General features: G+C 39.2%; 1 protein-coding gene across 2 annotated transcripts; it reads left to right on the top strand.

Moving 5' to 3' along the window:
- The first annotated feature begins 9,069 nt into the window (after positions 1–9,069).
- On the top strand, positions 9,070–22,852 carry sfrp5 (secreted frizzled-related protein 5). 2 transcript variants are annotated; one of them, XM_077614076.1, is made up of 4 exons: positions 9,070–9,869; positions 17,678–17,755; positions 20,781–21,135; positions 21,332–22,852. In XM_077614076.1, exons 1-3 carry the CDS (start codon positions 9,311–9,313, stop codon positions 21,107–21,109), a joined length of 966 nt encoding a protein of 321 aa, XP_077470202.1. In that variant the 5' UTR covers positions 9,070–9,310; the 3' UTR covers positions 21,110–21,135; positions 21,332–22,852. The 2 variants fall into 2 exon arrangements, with proteins under 2 accessions (XP_077470202.1, XP_077470201.1); XM_077614075.1 differs by having other exon boundaries at positions 20,781–22,852.
- The last annotated feature ends 813 nt before the right edge of the window (positions 22,853–23,665 follow it).

Raw genomic sequence — 23,665 nt, 5'->3', positions numbered from 1 at the left:
TTACCCAGGTGCAGTCAAACAAGAAGAGAAGAGAGCGGCAGTGAATGCATGGTTGAAGGGAGTCTTTGATGCGGTTCATAATGCATACTCAACACAAAATACCTTTCCACACCCTGAAACCCAATCAAGGCTCATTGGAATAATGCAATAATGTTTCAGCTCCTTGTTACATGATTTACACCTGTAAGATTGGTCGAGTTGGTGTGGATTACTCTTAAATAGAGGTTTACAGCCTGCCAAACACATACCTGAGTAATGACTGTGATATGTGAGCAGGAGCGCATAACCTCAGCACACTGAACCTCATTGATGAAGACTGGGAAGATTTTCCTTTGACGAGGTGTAGAGCAGTCAGGCGGTCTACCCTTGACACTTTTCATCTGTGTGGCAGACATGGAGAAAGTGAGAACGATGAGAGAATTATTATGCCTTTATTATTCCCAACTTGGCCTTGCCCAATAGAAGCAACAGTGGTCTGGAACGTAGCAATGACGCCAATGTCGGCGCCCTCTTCTTCTTTTGCCAACATTGTACAGTAGCACGTTTGGCCAATGGAACGATGAAAAGCACCATTGTATTCAAGCGTTGACTTAGTTTTCACTGGTAATAAATATAGTGGTTTCAGTATCAGTTATTATAATGTAAGAGATAAATTTTGAAATCTTTCGCACAGTGAATTAATATAGCATGACAAATCACACGTCCATATAATTTAAACTGCAAAAAAGTCCAATATCATTTTCTGACTCAAAACAGTATCGGGTTAGTATTTGTATTATTATTTTAAAATAAATACCACTTCCATTCTTTACTAATTGGACAAAATAAGAATACCTTTTTATAGCTGTCATACAAACAAACACAAGTGCACAAAGATAAAGAGTAGACAGTAAATATAAATGTAACATAAACCTGATTATAAATTACATAACCAATTCCTTTATTGCGACCATTACAAAAAATTAGAAATTATGATTTTGCCCAAAATATTACAGCAGTGATTTGGGCTTCATCATTGTTTCTAACTTTCCTTGTGACAGATTAAAGATGACATCTGTGGAGAATTCCAAAGCTACTAAAAAAAATCTTGTGCATGAAAACTCATTTTATTAAACTATACTGTATAACACAAAAAAAGGGTAGAAGAAAAAGTGGTCATAAATCCTCACAGTTGGTTTTAAGTTTTACAGAGCGAAAGAAACATTAAACTTTATCAAGTGATAAAAATGGAGTGGCTGATTTTTTGGGGGGAAACCTTCCTCACAATTTCTTCCTCCAAGTAAAACCTATTTAAAGCTTTGATGAAACCTGCATGCCAAAAAAGGCAGCATTTTTCCCTCAGAATAATTAAGTTTTTTTTTTCATAGCTATACCAGTAATTTGAATGGTGTGCTCCAGACATATTGGCTACACCAATCCTGTCTAAGAGGACTTTAAACAGACTCAATTTGAGTCCATGGTAGCCCTCATATTCCAATTTTTTTTCCCAACTTCATTCACTTGAAAATCTGCATAAAAAGCAACAACCATCAATGCTGTCACAAGCTATGCTGGCTAACAACATTCCCAATTTTCATTGAAGAGGCATCATCAAATTAGATAAAAAATGTTTTTAATACTATAAAAAGCAGGAATTCACTGTGATTTTTAGACAATAAACATGACAAAAAACTGTATGCAATTAAAGTCTTAATTTTAATGAGTATAAATATAAAGAAGTAAAATACCAACTGTGACACAAATTATTCCAGCACAAACCATCCTAAACTTCTTAACTGATGGCAATCACACATAATTAAAAACGCATTCTGATAATGTGTAAAAGTTTTTTGATGCACGTCTATTTAGGATCTGGTTCAAGTGGGTATGAGAAAGAGGGAAAACCTCATAAAATATTTGAAATTACTTGTAAAACGCTATATGCCAAGACCTTTTCAGCCATTAGAGAAAAATGTTATCTGAAATCTTTCAAAGAGATATGGGGAAAACACTCCTATCGCTCTCCTTTTTTTTTACCTCAATAGAGGTGACTTAACTGATGACCCTGGTCATTTCAGAAAACGAGCAGGGAGGGCATAAAGGGACACACACACATGCACGCAAACACACACACACACACACACACACACACATACACAAGATAAAGATGAAGAGATAGCAGGACAAGTCACTGAGGGTTCTCACTGTCCTCATCGACATATTTGGAAGGATCTGACGAGACTTCTTGCTCAGCAAGCTCGTCCATCAAATTGACAGGTTGACTTAATCAAGTGTACAGATCATAAGTCACCAAAACATCACTCAGTCACCAAAGGTGACCGACTTGGAAGTTCACTAACAATCAACTATGGGGAACAGGAAAATGGACGTTGTTAATCAAGGATCATTTAAAACAAATGCAATTGTTAAAATACATTAATCATTTAGTAGTATTCAGTGGTAAGGACCCTTTTTTTAAAATCTTTTGTTTATTTCAGGTAGTATGAAACAGATACGTACGTGCTGTTCAATAAACCCCTAAACAATGACCAATCCCTGAAAAACACAAAAATGTATTGTGGTTTATTGAAACTAGTTTTGATATATACAGACTTATAGACACTATATTAATTTCATGTGTCAATTTGAGAAAATTCATGGAACGTGGCATAGCTTATTTTGTAATGAATGTTTTAAATTGTAAACATACAGTTCTACCTGCAGTTTGTTATTAGAATTAACAGTGGTGGATACCAATAATTGTTCCAAATTGAAGCCTGATTCTCCCCTGGATGTCACCAAAATATAGTGTTATCTTCTATCTTCCAATCAACCCAGGCTTTAAATGAACGCGGTAATGGTTGTTTGTCCATTTGATCATGATTGGTTGGCATGCAGGTTCAGGGTTCTTACCTAAAGAAATGGACCAATGGAATAAATATATATTTAAAGTGTGAATCTTACTCAGTGGGTGTAAAAGGATATTTGTGAAGGTGCACTAGCTTGAGATACAAAATAGAAATACAATTCCTGAATTTCATTAAATATTTTTACCTGGCAGAGATCCTGGATGAAAACATTTTTTTCTGTGTAAAAAGTGATAATTGAACTTATTTTTATTCCCACACTAGTGGCAATGGTAGCACTTTTTAGCCCGAAAGGCTGATAAAAGCCATCATCTCAGGCATCCTCATTGACAATAACATTGAATTTTGTTTGCATTGATGTCGTTTCTGTTTACAAGTGTGTGTTTGAGTGTGTAAGTGTGTTTTTGAATAGATAGTGTTTTGGGAAGTTTCCCACTGATCCCTGGATTTTAATAAAAGATACACACACACACACACGCACACACACAAGTCCTACTCCTGATTTGCTTATGCCTTTCTCCTCTCTGTCTCTGTGCATTGGCTTCCATGACGGTGATGTGTTCAAAGACCCTTTAGAAAAAATGAGCTGGAACCATTTGGAAGGCTTGTTGTGATGGGAAGTGTGCGTGTATGTGTCGTGTTGGAATTGTAAATGAGTGTGACCCCTGATGTAGAAAAAAAAGAGGCAAATGGGTGACAAATTCTCCCAAAGTGAGAGCAAACAGTTGTCCGCACTTCTCTTCACCACGGCACTCACCGTGTCAGCCATCAATGGCCTCGGCGCTTTCTGACTGTGTGGTGTTAAAGTCTGCCAAAATTATCTCAACGCATTTCAACAAGCATGTGTTTGTGACGATCTTGAAACAAGCCATGAGTCAAGAGTCAGAGGTCCTGTTACATGTGGGTCTGATTTTGTTTGTGTGTGAGCAGGATTGAAGAGCTCGTTGCGGTCGAGTGAAGTGAATAGCTCCATCTTACATTGCAAACAATGCTAATTGCTCTAAAAGTGGAACAAAAAAAGTATTTTGTACCTGCCATTAACTTAAAGGGAGGCCCCAATGCAAATAAACTTACCATCTGAAATATATTTCACTTTAACACTTTATTTGAAGGTTTAATATAACACTGTCATACGAATCTCATACAGATGACATGGCATCTCTCATGAACACTCATGATACCTTACGACAAATGTTATTTAGTGCCCTACCCCAAACTCTAACCCACTTAATTACATCATAAGCATTAATTGATAATCATGATAGGTGTCATTTCATGATCAGGGGTGGAAAGGAATAAATTACATTCATACTCTCAATAATGTAATGGAGTGTTTTTTGTGTAATTTCCTTTACTATAAATAAACAAATATGCCAATGTTTCTCTATCTAATTGCATCTGCATTGGCATTATTGTAGCCTAGGAAATGTTGGATGTATCTGACATCACAAGTGATGGCAGACTTACATGCTTGCATTTGATTGGCTAAAACACTTTTCTTTTTTATATATAGATATTAATACATTCATCTTATCATATGGCTGTAACTGTAACATTTAATAAATGCTGTTCTTAATGATTGTACTTGTATTTTTGTATAGGTACAAAAACATGAAATATGATAGTGATAATAGGGGTGATCCTACTTCGCGGTTTTTCGATTATCGCGGGCATATTTGATCAACATTATCTGTGAAATTCGAGGGATTTCTGTAGTTTTCTATTTAGTTTGATTGGCATTTACTATTATAAGTAAAATAATAAACTTCTATTGTTACTTGCGCAGCCATTTAAATGTTACTTAAAATTTGCTGGGGCAAAATTTGAAGAGAAAAAGAGTGGTAAACATGTTTAACTTAAAAAGTGCATTTTTCCCTCGTTCTTCTTGTGTGGTTTGCATTCTCTTGTGGGGGGCATAAATGAATGACACACACACACGGACACACACCCACGCACAATTGTAGAGTCCCTCTTTTGAAAGCATGCTAACCCTTTAGGCTCAACAATACAGACTGCACCTCATCTTAAACCCTGTATCCAATAAGAAGGCAAGAAAGTGAAGATTGGAATTGATTGGCCGAGACAGCTATTGTTGATTGATTACCATGAAAGACACTTTTGTTAGCCCTGCACTGTGTCTGTATAGAGAGGAAACACTTGAACAGTCTTAAAATAGGTCACTAACCATAGCTAAACAAATAAAATAAAGTAAAATAAAAAATTGAAAAATACTGAGACATGTGATCAGACAATCCTACCACCTCAAGGCAGACTTAGGTCCACATATAATTAGCCGTGAGTAGTATTGATTAGTTGCGGTTCAAAGGTTAACAGAGTAGTCTGAAAACCAACTTGCCAGATCATGATTATGAAGGCAAAAGAGTGGGTTTGTTTGTGCAGGGGTTTGTGCTCAAATAGATCTTACTTACAAACCAAAGCTTCATAATTATCCAAAATGGATGTGTTCAATACAAATGATGAAATTTATGGGTGTGACTTCACCTCGATTCTCCATACAATTTTTTTTCTTTGGAACCGGTGGAAAAAGTTGATTCGACCCCTTATGAGACGAGCCGAAAGTCAGCCAGCACATACTTGTGAATCACCAAAATCCCTTTTATAGTACCTTTGTGTAGTGGGGATTATGTACATAGTGCTACATGTGTTTTAGTATTCAATACGAGTAAAAATGGGCTTTAAAAAAAAGCAGGACTGACAAAATGAGTAAGACTTGGTGAAAAATTAACATCATGGAGTGATCACACAGTTTAAGAGCATCTTTAGTACTGCTTAGGAAAGACATTTACAACTTAAAGATAAGACTCCTCCTAAATGTGAAATATGTTTAATGTCCTTTGGTGCTAATGTTTGGGTTGGGAACTATATTCAAATGGATACAGCTTTTAACTATTTAACATTCATGCTTCCACATTACATTATTTTTCATTAAACTCAGTTTGACACATTTTTCTGCCATGATAGGGAAAAAGAGTAATCACCATTATTTGAAGGAACTACAGTATGTTAAAAATATAACTAAAGGTATGACGAGAATAAGGACTCTCATGCTTTTGCATTTTCCATTGCAGCTCATTGAATTAAACTCAGTGGAGTGTTTGTTTTCCTATGGAGTCATTTGATCTTCTAGACAACATGAACAACTGATAATGTGCTCGGATCAGTTCATCCCATCCAAACTCTCACAGTTAGCACATACATCCTCCCCACGGTCTTTTTGTTGATTCTGGCACATTACACCAGAATCCTCTAGTTTGATTTCCAGCAGCCGTATGACCCAGATTGTTATGGGGAAATACCACGATGTATAGTTTTCATCAGTTTTGAGATGCATTTCCTTTTCTTTGTTGTCCAAGTGGAAGTGTTTTCTGGCATAAGTGGTAAAGAAACACAAACAATGTTCTACCTAATGGTGCAGGTCACTGGAAGCATGTGTAGCTAAAGTCTTAAATAACTCCGTAAGCATTTTTTGCAGTATTTTATTTCGCAGCAGTTATTTTTGCGGAAAAAAACATGCATGGTTTAAGAAACAAATGTGATTAAGCCACAATAGCCAATCACAAAGAAGAAAAAAATTAATTTTGCAGGACACGATGGTAACAACCTGATGAACTGACAAAAAGGGGTTCCTATCAATGGACTTTTACTTTGAAATTGAAAAATAAACTGAATAACATGCAGCGGGCAATTTTAAAATTTTAAGTTTAAATTAAATTAAATTAAAGCGATGTATTTAAAAATGTAGAGACACAATTGGAGTGACATAACATAAGTCATCATATTGCTTGTAATGTTACTTCCTGTTCACATACACAAGTACATCTGCTTAGTACAGGGGTCTCAAACTAGCGGCCCGCGGGCCAACTGCGGCCCTCGGGACGATAATTTGCGGCCCCCGTCTTAATATGAAAGATTAATGTTCGTGCGGCCCGCAAAATTGATATGAATGACACTTGTGTTCGGAGCAATGTTCCCTCTAAGCTGCGCGCGTGCGCAATTGCGCACTACTCTCGTCTTCTCTGCGCAGTAGCAATCATATGGCGCGCAGTAAAAAAAAAAAATCGATTTTTTTTTTTTTTTTTTTTTTTTAATTTTTTTTTTTTTTTTACACCTTTCCCCATGATGGCGCCGTTTAAGTGGCAGCCAGTGGCAGTAGCTCTGTCCACTCATGTTTTTCGTGTTTTACAGCATGTTTTACATGAAAAATTAGAGGGAACATTGACATGCACCTGCTTGTGGCAGGTGTGATACTGGTGTGCCCATAGCGAGCAATGATGATGTCGTGACCGGATGATTCGCCTAAAGACGTTTCGCCGACGGACGTTTGACAGACGGACAGGTCGTACTAGTATTTGTTAGTTTAATGATTAAATACAAATACTAGTATTTGTATTTAATCATTAAACGCTGTTTTCAGCTGGATTTGACCGAATTTGAGAGCATTTTGAGCCGTTTGGCGAATGGACGTCTATAGACGTTTTTTTGCCTCCATCGCGATATCATCCAGTATTTGTATTTAATCATTAAATGCTGTTTTAGGATGGATTTGACCCGATTGCTGTCATTTTACGGCTCGGTTCTGCTACATCTGCCTGCCCAAGAGTGCTTATTCCCGGACTGCCATTGATGGTAGACGAACATTGATTTTTACTATAATTTGGACAACACCGGCGGCGGGCCGGATTAAAAATCCTAACGGGCCGTATATGGCCCACGGGCCGAGGTTGAAAAACTTGTACACACACGATCCGGCGGGGCGAGCGTTCGAATCCCGTTTCGGCGAAACCTCTGTTCGGCCGAATGAACGTTCGGTGGAACGTCCATTTGGCGACCTGCCCGTCTGTCAAACGTCCGTCGGCGAAACGTCTTTAGGCGAATCATCCGAGTACCGATGATGTCGCTCACACTGGTACTCAGTGCGCTCAGGGAGGTTGTCTTTCTGCTCAGACCAACAAAAAATTAGAGGGAACTTTGGTTGGAATGTTTTATCAGTGCTTTTCTTGTGGAAATCCTGATGCGGCCCAGTCTCACCCAGACTCGGCCTCTAGCGGCCCCCAGGTAAATTGAGTTCGAGACCCCTGGCTTAGTACCAGAGCACATACTTACAAATCCTGCCTTTTGGGTGCCCTCCCATTCATTTTAATCTGTAGGGAAACAACACTCACAGACTGTCCATCTATCCATCTGTCCATTATGTGTCTCCAGGGTAGCTGTAGTGCGGGGGCATAACCAAGTTGGCTTCGGGCTACACCCAAAACTGGACCTGCCAATCACATTACCTAAATGACAAACAACCGTTCTTGCTTAATAACAGTACACATTATAAATTAAGAGTGTTCAACTGAGCTAGTAAAAGAAAAATAAATGGTTCCTGGTGCATGAAAGTGCAACACATTAGGAGCTCATAAACAAACCAAAAATACACACATTAAAATGGACAAAAATATATGCTTGAAATCTTGAATCTGGCACAAACCATTAGCGTATCCTTTATGAGTTGAAGATAATGAATGGCAGTAAAGTGTAAGCTACTATTAAATAGCAGATAGGCAAACTCATAAAAAGAGACAAGCCATAAAAAACATCAAAAAGCTGCGTAAGTTGTGCAATGTCTCAATATTTGCCCTTTTTATTTGCATACAATGCAGTAAAAAAGCAAACAATTTAGTTCATATGTTTAGTTTACATATTTTTGTTCAATGTGCAAGTGCGTGTGGACGCAAATGTGAGAGGCCTTCAATGCCAGATTTTTGAGCACTCATGAAGTGAGCAGATATTTTACGTGCACAGCGATGTGTTACATTGCACAAGCCTTTGACAAAGACGTAATAAGTACGACAGCAGGAATGGTGTAGACGTATGGCAGACCAACTGCAGCAAAGAGGGTAAAAGTGTGTGCTGTAAGTGCATGTATTGGAGGAATGTGTTCTAAAACTAAAATACAAGTGTGGCATCTTACAAAGGGTTTGTTCTCACTCTTGTTTCAGAGGAGGGGTTTGTTGCTGGATCAGGGTCAGTAAGGCTGTCCTGAACACCAGTGGGAACCTCCTCCTGTGAAATGATTGGTTCTGCCTGATGTGAGTGAGGCCCGATGAGGCCAGTGAGGAGGTGAGTGGCCTCGAAGGCTGCTGGGGGTGGGGGGCAGGTTGCCTGGTTGCCTTAAATCCTCGGGACTCCTCATTAGAGCCTCAGAGTGATACTGAGAGAGGCAAGCAAAGGGTGATAATTTTTTTCAGGGAAATTTACCAGATAAGCTGTGTGTGTGTTCGCCCTCTCTTGATTTGTCAACTGAAGCCAAGCTTACACACAAAATCACTCAGCTTGAGGTGCATCTGTGTGCTTGCAAGGCTGACTCATTGGAGAAGGAATTAAAACTTTTTGGATTACAGTGGTTCACTTGATTGGCTTTTTGGACTACTTGAATACAATCTTCCAGAAAAAAAAGCATGGCACATGGACAAAAGAGCCCTAGGTGGGCATCAACCCAGCACCCCTTCCGCATGGCACTGGGCCTGTGGCTCCTCTCTTTCCTCCATCTCATCCTCAGCGTGTCAGCCGCGGACGAATATGACTACTACAGCTGGCAGTCGGACAACTTTCACAATGGCCGCTTCTACACCAAGCAGCCCCAGTGTGTGGACATACCGGCTGACCTGCGCCTCTGCCACAATGTGGGCTACAAGAAGATGAGGTTGCCCAACCTCCTGGACCACGAAACCATGCCCGAGGTCAAGCAACAGGCGGGAAGTTGGGTGCCCCTCCTGGCCAAGCGCTGCCACGCCGATACTCAGGTCTTCCTCTGCTCGCTGTTTGCGCCTGTGTGCCTGGACCGGCCCATCTACCCCTGCAGGTCACTGTGCGAAGCTGTGAGAGACAGTTGCGCTCCCGTGATGGAGACATACGGCTTCCCCTGGCCGGAGATGCTGACATGTGATAAGTTCCCCATCGACAATGACCTCTGCATCCCTATGCAGTTCACTGCCAACCATGCAACCCAGCCGCCAGGTATTCCAACCTTAAAACTTCCACTTAGTCACAACATGACACATTGTGCTAACTTTCCCTTCATCTAAAGTTAGAGTGTTTGCACTTTAACCCTGAAAAACAGTTTATACACGTGGGTTTTTGCCCATAAAAATATGGTTTTAGCCTGACAATGTCTTTTATTAATATTTTAGACACAGAACTACACATTTGATAGATAATTAATAAATGATGATGACGGAAAACATTAGTCCTACAGTTGCTGTCTGCCATCAATTATGTCTCATCTCATTTTCTGAACCGCTTCATCCTCATTAGGGTTGTGGGGGGCCCTCGAGCCTATCCCAGCTGACTCCGGCCCAGAGGCGGGGGACACCCTGAATCGGTGGACAGCCGATCGCAGGGCACAAGGGGACGGACAACCATGCACACTCACACCCATACCTAGGGGCAATTTAGAGTGTCTAATCAGCCTAGCATGCATGTTTATTTTGGGGAATGTGGGAGGAAACCGGGGTGCCCGGAGGACACCCACACAGGCCCAGGGAGGACATCCAAACTCTACACAGGTGGACCGACCTGGATTTGAACCCAGTACACCAGAGCTGTGAGGCCAGCGGACTAACCACTCGCACCACTGCGCCGCCCCATCAATTATATTTTAATTCAAATTAAGATTATTTACTATTAGCTCAATCTTCCATTCCTTGTTTTGTAGTGTTGTTGACTTTTTCAGCTAAATGGATTGATCCTGATGTCAGCCTTCGGTTCACATTTATTTATTCATAGCCTAAGGTTTCTCAAACATGTCTGAAAATGCAATACTTTGACTACCTGCCCATGACAGTCAAATTTTTAAAGGAGAGATAATCAAGAGGAGGTCAGGGAGGAAGAAGGAAGTGGGGAATGGTAAGAAGATGGCGCTCATATGTAAAAGTGTTAAAGACAGGCACCTCTCCATTGCCACATGCCTCAGGCTGGGACTGAGACAGTATGAGACTGTGAGACTCCAGCTGCCAGATTGCTTAGTCAGTTAAGACAAATGGACTGTTGTGTTCAATAGCATCACTGAAAAGGTGGCACAGCTTTATCAGTAGCTGTTCATCACAAGACAATCCATTAAGGCAACAGGTGAGGGGATGGACAAAATTCTTCCAAGGTAATCGACACCGAGGCACTGTTTACACTTTAGTTTGCATTTACTGGTCTGAATCAGATGAGAAACTAATGAACAGGTAGTGAACTTGGTTTGTTCCCCTACGGTTGCCAGGTGCATCTGGGAAAATTTGTATTTTTGTATATTATTGTCTATTATTTGGGTACAGAGTTTGGGACCTTTGTGTTTTTTGTTGTTTGTCAGTCCTTTATTCAATGTATCAATTTTGATATTGTGTCCCCCATTAACCCTGATGTAACAGAAAGTAGTCGTGTGCACACAAGACATCTTATGTCTTAGTTTGGTGTTGAATTTTACTCCTAATAGACTCAGTCTTGATCTCAATCTTGTTGTGGTAGTTGTCTTGACTCCCAAATATCTTGAAATTGGGCATGGTTATTTTTGGTTTCGGGCAAGTCTTGGTCTGGTCCGTGTCCATTAAAACAACATGCCGGCACTATGCCTGGTTGGACGAGTTTTCAGTTGGATTAGCATATGGACCTACATTACAGTGAACCATGTTAACAGATCCAAATTTAAACTCTGGGTGTCTTTGAATTTGGCATAAGTAAAGAAAAGTAAACAAAAAAGGTGTGCTTGTATCCATAAATTAGATTTTTTTTAAACTTAATTTCCTCCATTATTCGATTCATTCGTTTTTTTAACACCGCTTGTCCTTGTTAGGGTTGTGGAGTGCTGGAAACTATCCCAGACTCCGGGCGAAAGGTGGATCCCACCCTAGACTGATCGCTAATTGTCGGGCACACATAGAGACAGAATACAAAGCTCGCTGAAAATCATACAGCAACCATGTGGGAATTGATCCCATGCTGCCCGCACCAAAGTCGGGCAAATAGACACTATCAGGTGGCTAACCACCAAAACATTTTTTTCGCTTTTATCACATAATTACCTCATATTTTAATGATTGATTGATGAGTCTCAAATCTCCACATAGTTTCTTTGGATGTTGGTCAAAGAGTTTTTTGATTGTGGAAAAGGTTAATAAAGATGTCCTGAATGAGGTAATAAATCAGACACAAAAACTTTGTAGGAGTGGAAACTAAAGAAGCAATGGTGTGTGCGGAGCAGGCTACTTGGGCAGCCCCTTGACAATAGCGATGAGTGTTGAGAGAGGGAGTGAAAGAGCTGATGGGAGTCTGTTGACAGCAGAGGAGTCGGGGGGTTGTCCCCTCTTCTTTTTGTTTCTGTCTGCTGTACCTTCGTCGGGCTGGCGGCCAGCAGGCCAATTAGCAAGAAGGGCCAATTACTGCAGTCTCGGTAATTTGTCAATATGATGGGACAGGGGAGCCCACCACGGAATTAGAATGAGTGCAATTGTCCCGGTGAACAGACTGAGAGTGAAGGGGAGGTGAAAGAGGAAGAGGAAGAAGAGAAAACATGTTTTAAATAAGGACTCATTAAAGGGAAATGCTTCATTGTTGTTACTCCACTTATTGATTTCAAGTGCCTTTTGGCATCTATGTGCTTTCCACTAGATTAGTGCACCTCCGTTTTTTTTATTCTATCCCAACGGACAAAAGAACACCCAATAAATGAGATTTTCACAGAGATGTAAAATATTCTTTTAGGCTATGCGCTGGGATTTGGCAAAGGAGAGCCAAAAAATACCGGAACGTCATTTTTAGCCCTGTCAATCAATATGTGTGACTTATCTTGGCTTTTAATCAAAAATGTTCACAGCCAAGTGTCTGCAATCATGTATAGTCATAGTGAGAACAGATTGTTGGGTGAATGTATGCAGAGCTGACTTATTCCATTAGGGGAAAATAACTGCACTGTTTTTATAGGACAGGGATCAACTATGTGACATTAGGCCTCTACGACTTGTGTGAGCCATTCTTCCAACAAAGAGGAACTTTCTTCTGCCACCTTCCCCTAAAACAAAATAAGGGAGGTCATCTACTTGAATAACAATCAGAGGTGCAAGGCTCCATTACTGGGAGCAGGCAGTGAAAATATCTGCAAAGATCATATCGACCCAAAATTGGCTTGTATGGTTAAACAACTGGTATATTAAATACTGTATAGTAGCAACACGCTATAACTATTAGATGAGTGTGTTTGAAAAATAGGGGGAGCCGTATCACTTTCTGCCTGAAGGCTCAGGGGTTGGAGAAGAAAGAAATTCTTAGATAAGCATGTGAGAACATCCTGAAGAGACACGCACACCCACACAGCCCAACACACACACACACACACACACACACACACACACACACACACACACACACACAGACATACCCAACAGGGTAAAACGAGCTCATCCAAGAATTTTTCTCACCAAATTGTCCACTGAAAGAAAAATAAAGAGGGATGTCAAAGGTGCCATACAAAGATTGAGAGGAAAAAATGTGTGCGCAGAGACACATACCAACACTAACCTGCTTGCATCATCAGGTACACTTAAGGGAATCCACTAATATAGCAAATATTCTGCATTTACAATACATTAATGGCAACCTCTGGCTGGCAGTGAAAGAGTTTCTTTGTGATTAAGTATTACAACGCAAAATCACTGTGCATCATCCTCAGCATTTCATGGAGTTCCTTTTGAATGAGGTACATTTGTAGATGTTACTGACTTAGTTTATGAAACAGTGTCTAGTCAACTTCACTAACTAATCAAGAGGACACTCCTCAAGTTATAATTTGTTGAATGAAGGAAAGACTACCCATTTTTTTTCTACATTCCTCTATGCAGAAACAGTTATTTTAACATGCAACCTCATACCACAGAATTGCGGCATGGGCCGCACTTTCCATTGCATACCTGTTAAAATTTATAAACAACACTGACATTTCTACACAGAGAAAGATGGTGGATAAGCTTCTACTGGCACAAGTTTGTGTCTGACTGCAGAGACGAAAGAGACCAAAGTGTACGCACTCGCTCACAAAAGTCAAACACTTGATGACATTCGATGTGGTATAGGTGAAACTCCATCTTCATCCCCCAAATCCTTATTATAGTCGACTACAAAACATTTCACATAAGTTGAGTTGTGTCATGAGTGCACACATAGTCCGGTTTCAAGGTGTGAAAGATACGGTCTTTTCTGACAGTGATGTGGTGAGTGTAAATTACAACCATACTCGGGTAAAACTGTAAGCAGGACAGTGGAAGCTACTCATGTGCCGTCCACCGCTGCGCTTTGAGAGGGAAAATGTTATCCAATGTGCTGTCCATGAAACCACCAGAGCCATTTGAAAATGTATTTTTTTCCCTCTATTTAGAATTCCTGCAGCTGCAAGAAGTGTGCTGCGTTTTAGAAAGTCACCAGGGTGTCCTCTTGTAGGCCTATGTACGAGAACCCCCCACTCTGCACATCCCCTGTCTATTTGCATGCTACATTTAAACAGATGTTAGGGCTTCCAACTTAAATCACACGCTGCATTACGTCTACAGCACAGCTCCGTGTTTATGTCGTAAAAGCGTTGCCGCTCATAACTTGCAAGCGTCACTCCACTATGAGGTAGTGAGCATATTTTGAACGGAACAGAAAAGATAATGTGAAGCTCATGCTCAAGGGGATGAGGTAAAAGACATGTCAAGCGATCCTATGAAAACGTTATGAGAGCTGTTCATCCTTTGTGTGAATATGAATAAGAAAAGTCAGTGATAGTTCATGTTAAATATTATCTCTGTTATAAACAGGTGATTAAATGAATTTTATACAACACATATTTGATCTTGCTCTAAAGCCCCAAAAACCTGGGTGTTTAGAATACCTGCCAAATTTAACGCACTAGTTAGTAAATGAATATAAATGTGTTGTGGTAATATCTGTTCACGAACCTAAAGTTCTACAGTTGTAAAGACATTTTTTTTATTTTTTTTTCTACTTTTAACATTTATTTGCACCCTTGGGGGTTTTCATTGTGTGATTGAAAAAAATACATATATTTGTTTCAAAATAAACAACCTAAATGTCAGAGACACTTGCAACATGGATCAACCAGTGGATTAAAATTATGCATTAGAAACTATACTTGATTTTTTTGGGATACACATTTTTGTTGGGGTGATGTATTTGTCAAAGCTGAATGCTCTAACCGAGAAATCTAATTATCATCTATTTGAATGACAGCCGCTACTTGTCCAGTAAGGCTGTTCTATTATTCCCAGCATACAATCTAAGTAAACATAATCCATTCCCACAGATGGAAAAATTGATGCACATGACAAGACAGGGTTGTCCAAAACTGATGACAAACAGTGCTTGAACGGATGGAACGGGTACACAAATCACCAGCATGCACATCAATGCGGAACACAACTGACATGATTCCTCAGACAGGCGCCACGTTGCAGGCATCCAAATGTTGAGTTCCTCTCCAAGCTCTAACTGACTCAAACAGGCCTCCTGCCACTATGCTAACCTCAAGGGAACAAAGATGAATTACTGCAGAGCCAGAATAAGATGTACTGTAAATGTTTCATTCCAAATAGACACAGGCCTTTTTGGTGAGTCTAAATGTTTGTATGTGTGTGTGTGTGTGTGTGTGTGTGTGTGTGTGTGTGTGTGTGTGTGTGTGTGTGTGTGTGTGTGTGTGTGTGCATGTGTTTACAGGCTTTTTTTTCTCCATCATCAACATTGGCCGCAATCAGTGGCGACGATAAATGTCTTTCTTTCGAAGATAAAGTATTTTAGATTTAAATATGACATTCTAGTCCTGGTGGAGTTTTTGAGGTTTGAATCCATGTGTGCAATTTGTACATTTTGAATGTGATTGCGAGGGTTTTATGTGATTTGTTATGTATTTGTATATTTATTTTCATTGAATGAAGTATTTAAAGAGGCCGTATGACAATCGGCAATGACGGCAAATGATTAACCTTAGGGTCATTCTTGACATTGATGCGAAAGTGTTGGAAATGTTGCTATATGTAACGACAAAGTTACTCAGGTAGCAATCAATGAAAACACAAGCCATTGATTTCAGTCAATTCTACTCTTCATATGAGAATAACATTACATCTCCTACATGTCAAGCGACACATAGCTAGTAAACTAAATTAAATGATACAAACTGGGTTTAGATACCTTATGTTGCTATAAATACGTATGATTGTGTATATATGGTTTTTTATCTATCAGTGCTTTGCGACTCACTGATGAGTAGTGTAAATAATATTTAAATTTTACCTCAGTAAGTTCTAGAACCATTATAGTGTGGTTAGACTGGGCAGGTTGCATCGTTTTGCTTGATAAGTGGTTTGCACCCCAGTAATTATTTTTTAGTGCGGATAATTAGAGGCTAGCCCCCATAAGACAGAATGGATTGTCTCTCACGGGTGAAAGTGGCAGTTAGTCAATTCAAGACTCGTTCCAATGTGATGGTTAGGGGGTTCACCCCGCCGCGACCCAAGCAGCGAGGCATACTACACTTTGACCTCTCTCATTATCTGGCCAGACACTGAGGTTTGGGCTGGGGTGATAACCTTTGAACTGTGACATTTAACCTCGCCACGCAAGCTTGGTGTATGTTTACTTGTGCGTCTGTAAACATGTGACAGGAAGACATGACGTGGAAAAAGGGGAGATATTTGGGATACTACGGTGAGGCACTAAGTTAAAAAAAAATAGAAATATGAACTCACTCTCTCTTTAGCTTTTCCAATTCTTTTTGGCTGAGGTAATTCCTGCACCCTCTTTTCCTTACATTATGCTGCCAGAGTCTCTCAATAAGCCAAAGGGCTTGTGTATATTGGCTGACTCTGAGAGGACCATTGTTAATATGTTCGACAACTATTATTACCAGATAATTACTAATAATTAGGTTTTGCATTGAAATGCCTTTTTAAAAAGGGCTTGTTTCTTTTAAGTTTGTGGTTTTATTTTATTAATTTAGTAGTCTTTTTTGCATTCAGTCATTATCCATCCCGCTTATCCTCACAAGGGTCATGGGGGGGATGCTGGAGCCTATTCTGTAGGACAACAGGCGGGGGACACCTTGAATCGGTTTCCAGTCAATCGCAGGGCACAAAGAGATGGACAACCATTCACGCTCACATTCATACCGAGTGGCAATTTAGAGTGCCCAACCAGCCTAAAAACCCACTCAAGCTCGGAGAGAACATGAAAACCCTACACAGCAAAGTCCAGACCTGGTATTGAACCCTCATACTCAAAAATGTGAAGCCGACATGCTAACCACTCGTCCACTGGGCCGCCAAGTAATTTTTCCATTTTATTATCAACTGTATGTGTACTCCATAATTGCATCACAAGTTTTTGAGAAGGAATGCACAAATGTTTGCTACTAAAAGTAAGTAACATCATTTGTTGTTTTTAGGCCACTTGTTGTTTCACAATATGAATGTTCAACTTCTTCTGCTGAAATGTTTACGTTCAAGACCACACCTTTGCCACCCAAATATACACAGGCCCAAATTAAACCCTTTTTCTGCTGTGTCATTTCAGAGCAAACATCCTTCAGTCTGCTGGTGTGTGTAAGGCATGCACAGCAAATCGCTTCTGACAGGGAGGGAGGGGGCGTTGCTTTAAAAGGGCTGAGGCCTTAATGTTTTCTTACAGACGCAGTCTTTCGTTCTGGGCTATTTTGACCTTTATAGCAACTAATGAAATGTGTAATTGTGCTCTCTGGAGCCCTCGTTAACGTGTCACTTTTCATTCTTTTCCCCTAGTGTCAAAGGTGTGTCCCCCGTGTGACAATGAGCTGAAGGCAGACAACATCATGGAGCACTACTGTGCGAGTGATTTCGGTAAGTATATTGCAGCAGACCTCAGCCACTGTTCATTTGCTCTGAAGAGAACAAGGCAGAAGCATGGCTAGTGTCTCAAACCCAATATAATTTAAAGAGAAGTTTTACATAACAACCTTGCTAGTGTTACTTTTGACCCAGCAATTTCCCAAGTAAAACTATTGCCAATAATATTGCATTTGAATAAATCTGAAAGTACAACGAGCTACAATAAAACAAACCTAGAAGCTACCGTAATGACCTGCACATGGAGGCAGATACAAAATAAATGCGTTATTTTCTCACTGAGGCTTAGAATTAATGCACACCATCTGATTCGGTGCTTCTTCTGTATATTAGCATCCACCCACCTAAGCATGTAAGTACTTCATAATCAAACTTTTTCAACACCAGTACACGATTAAAATTTGACTGGAACACATTGCTGAAAGTCATATTTTTTCAAGGAGCTCAGCTCTTTAACTGAGTGCTCCAGTATGTCATCTGGCAAAAGCACACACACCTATAAAATGGTAATTGCCATCAAACTGTAAATCATATTTGCACAAACAAGCATCATAAAGTATGTTTTCATCATGACTCTATTCACTCTAATAAAAATAGTGTAGCTGATTGATAGCTGTATAACAAATCACTGTCCAAAGCTGAGGATCAAAAAGCATCGCAGACATTCTTCTTGGGCATTCAAATGAAACATGAGCAAGACATTCCTCGAGCTATTCATGTATGCTTCTGGGTGACAAAAATGTGAGACAAAGACAAGGATGCATGTGGTTTGGTGTAATGGTCGATAGTTTGATCTTAAATTATGAATATTGTTCTTATTTGTCTTGAAGTCATTTTAAAACTCCCTTTCATGTTATGCATGGCAAAAAAAATCAAAAACAAGGATAAAGCGACCACCTATTTTTTTTAATAAGGTAGAAATGCATTATTCCCCTGGTACAGTATTTAGTAGTTTCTGCTTTAACTATAAATGGGTGAAACAGGAACACAGAATATCAGAAAATAATTAATACAATGACTATTGTACAATAACTATGGTGGACCATCTGTGAGAAACTCAGAAAATGATTAATAAATGAGTATTCTATTAAAACAATCAGTTCCCAATTTACAATCAGGAAAGTCCTTATTATCGAAAACATACGGAGATGTTCCAAACAGATTATATTGTACTCTGAGCTGTGTTCCGGAATTATGATGATATATGACTAATATTCATGATGCACTTCAAAGATGTGTTACTGAAGCAGAAATGTTGAGAACAGATCACAATGCAATTTCTACCTTATCTCAGATCAAACCTGGAATTGCATTAAATAACATCAATGCTTTCTTCTAATTCACTCGCTACCATTGACGGCGATAAACGTCAAAATTGGGAGGGCTGACAGTCAGAATGACAACAAAGTAAAACTACTTGCACAAAAACTCAGGATATTAGCTATACATTATTTTTCTTACAATTCTAACATTATTCAAAATTTAATCAACACAATTTTGACTAGTATGCAACAATCAGAACTCGCTAAGAAAAATTGGACAGTTATGGTCCATCATCAACTCTGTCTTATCCACAATTTTTAGCTATTTGCTTAACAGCAATGAAAAAAATATAGTAAAGTATATGGCAACATTAATATTTTGCCCTTTAAATGACTTACAAAACTATGATTCTGGCTATTTGGCCCACATATCTCCATTACATTCCATTATGATGGAAAAAAAACAACCATATTCAATTCTCACATCAACCTGAATGTATTCTTTCATACAGTCCTAGACACTCAGACTTGAAGGCATGTAAAACGATGGGAGTAAGGCTGTGCTTATGAACCCACACAGCGCACACATTCCACATCATAGCACGCTATCTCCTCACATGCAGCGTGTGCACATATCAGGAGCTGTTTATGGAACAGTAGACAGGCAGACGAAAAGTGAAATGGCCGTCTTCCAAGCACTCCGCGGCGATGCCTCTCAACGACCTCCGTGCCTTTGCCCGGCCCGTGATTAATTTCAGCTGTCAGACTGTTCGCCCAGAGAATTCCTGTCTCTAGTGGCTGGCCGTTTCATTTTGGTCTCTCATGAGTAGAACCATTTTAAACATTAGACTTACTAAGTAGTACCAGTTGGTACTTCATTAGATCGATAGAGCCAAGTCTTTTCTGACTGACCTCTGCATTCTTAGAGCGGGGAATGTTGTTATTTTGCTGTCAAAACGCTTGACTGTGGGTATGAAACGATAAACCACAATACATCTACATGAGAATTGAAAAGATTAGGCCCTAAAAGGGAATTTTACACAAAGTGGACATGTATTCAAAATCGATCATGAGCTTAACATCATTTACTGCCATCTTAGATCACAAAATTTGTGTCATGGTAGTTAGTTAAGAGGGAAATTGAGATGAAAAACACCTATGGCTGACTGATCTCAGGTTTCAAACAGATTTCCTGTACGAAAGGACTCAAAGTAAGCGTCCCTATACCAAATCTACGCTGCCCCTCCTTCGTTTACTTGGCTTCGAAATGGTCCCAGTGAATTATTTTATCCTCTAATGAAGGGGTACAATATTAGTATTTTTTATTGCAGGATAAAGCATATGTGGCCCCTCTCAGATGACCACTCATAACAGTAAAAAAAACAATGATAGACAAATAGAACTAAAACTAGCCATATTTTTCCTTCAACTAATTCTGTCATTATCCACTGATGCATCACTTTGTGAATAACCAGCTTCTCTAGAAAATACCTTTTGTGGCTTACCCTCCTTGTGAAGTGTACAAATGTCCTTCAGGACACCCTTCAAGTCAGCAGTCTTCATTGTGTAGCCTTTTGTGTCAGACTGAGAAACATTTTACCAACTAAGAACATCTTTGCAGGTGTTATTTGCAGGTTTCTTGTTCTTTAGCTATTTATAGAATGACACTATAGGTTAAAATATTGAATCCTTCCCACAATATGAAATTTACAACGGCAAAAACACAACTCTTCTTACCTTTCTGTATTTTTTTCTAGTCCTTAAGATGAAAATCAAGGAGGTGAAGAAAGAAAAAGGTGACAAAAAGCTGATTGCAGCCCAAAAGAAGAAGAAAGTCCTGAAGCAGGGGGTGCTGCGTAAAAAGGATCTAAAGAAGCTGGTGTTGTACATCAAGAATGGTGCCAATTGCCCGTGCTCTCAGCTCGACAGCCTAGGCTCCAATTTCCTCATCATGGGTCGCAAAGTGGACCAGCAACTGCTGCTCATGTCCATCCATAAATGGGACAAGAAGAGCAAGGAGCTCAAGTTTGCCATCAAATACATGAAGTCCCATCAGTGTCCAACCTACCACACCGTTTTCCAGTGACAGCTCGATGTCACTGTACACCAGGGGTGGCGAAGTCTGGTCCTCGAGAGACCCTATACAGTCTGTTTTTCATATCTCCCTCCTCTACTACACCTGAATGAAATGATCAACTAATCAGCAAGCTGTCCAGAAGCTTGATACTGATCAAGATTATTTGATTCAGATGTGTTGGTGGAGGGAGATATGGAAAACAGACTGGATAGAGGCTCTCGAGGACCAGAGTTGACCACCCCTGCTGTACACAATAACCATCTTAACACCACGTGCTCATGATTTACTTTTCCATTATCTACACTTGATTCAACAATCCCAGAAAACATGGTCCAAAGACTGTTTGTAAAGGGTTAGAGCTTTTATTTTGTAATCTTTCAAATAACATGGGAGTGGGGTTACACTGTCATATTTTTGTTTCTTGTCTCAAGTAACGGAACAATGGTCTGTTCTCATGGCAATTTAGTAGGATATTTCAGAAAACGTAATGCACTGTCATAAGTGGATGACTGACTTATTGTTGTTGTCTCCATTAGCTTTATTTTTCTATCCACAATTTTATAAAAGCCAAGGATGTGAATCCCTCAAAACAGCGAATACACTGCTGTATTTAACATAGTTCTCATCCCTAATCAAATTCCTGCGTTAACCCCAGCCATTAAACCCAAACTTATCCGGAAACCTTCATTCCCCAACCATCACAAATAATACATACAATATTTTATCAACCCTAGAATCAATTTATAGCTTGGACTGCAAACGTGTTGCAGCTCTGTTTTTTCTTTTACCCAATCACACCTGCACTGACACAACTTAAGTTGTATAAATAAAGGAATTGTTCAGTTAATGTATGCTTGTACAGGTATCTAGTTTTGAATTAAAAAGTGTATTTGACCTTAGTTTGCAGGTGATTAACTTGTTGTAGAGTGTGCGCCCAACTTGACTGTAGGCTACTAAACGTTTTTCGTAAAGCATTGTTGAGGAGTTTTGAAAGAGAATTCAACTTTGTGAGATGTTGATGTGTTTTTTTTATATGCCATCCTACTAAATCATCATGAGAACACACTGAGTTGATTCAATCCCTACCACAATATGCAGCAGCATATTATCCAATTCAACAATAGAAATTCTAATAATGATCTGAATTCCAAATGAAATCATGTTTTTTACTTTAATTATATTTCTCAATTGAGTGATTTTCTACATGTGGACTGTGCAGGAAAGTGCTGCAGGAAGAACAAATAGACAGCTTGGATAGTGGATTTGAATTATGTGTGATTTAGATAATTCCCATGAATACAGGATTAGGAAATAATTTCTCTACATTGGGGATAAAGATGAGGAACTGCGTAAGAAGTGCTAAGAGACAAATTGATTGGAGGATGCTGCTATCTACTGCTTTTTGAAAGATGGAAATTTCCATCTTTTTGATATGGAAGAAGAAAAGAATGTTCTTCAGAGGAGGCCAAGTAAAGAGACTCTAGACAGAGCCAATTATGCCATTAGTACACATTTTTCCCCTTATTTTCCTTCTTCCTTGTTTAAATATTCTGTGGTATGATAGCTAAACATTTATACACAAACATTGTGCCTAAATTCTCAGTTTTTATTGCAACAAAAGAAGACATGTTTAACCATGACAATATATTTTTTAAATCAGTTAACCTGTAATTAGTTCTGTTACTGAAATACACATTTGTTTTGGAAAATGTAAATGAATAAAGTATATTTGAAATTTTTTACAAAAACTAATATTTTGTTCATGTGTTACTTTTTCCAAGGTGTAGATCTGGTTTTGTACTTCCAATTTCTTGATGACATCAAGTGGGTGACCAATCAGAGGGCTTTTCGAAATTGCTTTTAATGCAGATGAGTACAATAAAGTAATAGAAGAAAATGCTACCTACAAATTTACTTGGCTCAGAATTTGTACAAAACAAAATGTTATCGCCCCAAAAATGTCACCTCAAATTCAGAAAAGCCACCAAGCATAATTACTTCTGAAATTTAGCATAAACCTTTATTATTCACGTTAGTAATCATAAAGCATGTACACAATCATTGTATTATTTTTTCTTTTTCTTTCCGGCAGATGATTTCAGCATAGAACAGAAGTGAAAGTGTTTGCAACACACACACACACACACACACACACACACACACACACACACACACACACACACACACAAACACACAAACACACACACACACACACTTTTACACTTACACACTGCTCAGTACATGACTAAAGCGGCCAAATTTCCTGCAGTGAAGTCTACAGTATATTTATCCACTGTATTTATGTTCATTTTTGTGGACAGCCACAATTTTATTTTTGCAAGTGTGAATACTTTTCAAAAGTGTTGACCTTCAAGTCAGTTTTAACTTATTGTTTTACACTTGAATGATGGCTAAAGACCATTTAGTGTGAATCCACAATTTGGTTTAGAAATACACTCAACATTTTAGGGTAGGATGGTGGACAAATGATTAGCACATCAGAGATCTGAGATCAAGGGTTTAATCCCTGGTGGATTCCATCCTTTTTCACTTGAGTGTAGTTAA

The sequence above is a fragment of the Stigmatopora argus genome, chromosome 11 (assembly GCF_051989625.1).
Source record: "Stigmatopora argus isolate UIUO_Sarg chromosome 11, RoL_Sarg_1.0, whole genome shotgun sequence".
NCBI classification, from domain to species: domain Eukaryota; kingdom Metazoa; phylum Chordata; class Actinopteri; order Syngnathiformes; family Syngnathidae; genus Stigmatopora; species Stigmatopora argus.
The sequence above is the reverse complement of the archived record's forward strand: the minus strand, read 5'-3'. Positions and strand labels throughout refer to the sequence as shown.

What these genes read in the sequence shown, in the direction of transcription:
- sfrp5 (XM_077614076.1), top strand. Translation starts at nt 9,311, where the DNA reads ATGGCACATGGACAAAAGAGCCCTAGGTGGGCATCAACCCAGCACCCC. An exon ending in CCATGCAACCCAGCCGCCAG is followed by an intron (nt 9,870 to 17,677) that starts GTATTCCAACCT and finishes CTTTTCCCCTAG; the next exon opens with TGTCAAAGGTGTGTCCCCCG. An exon ending in CTACTGTGCGAGTGATTTCG is followed by an intron (nt 17,756 to 20,780) that starts GTAAGTATATTG and finishes ATTTTTTTCTAG; the next exon opens with TCCTTAAGATGAAAATCAAG.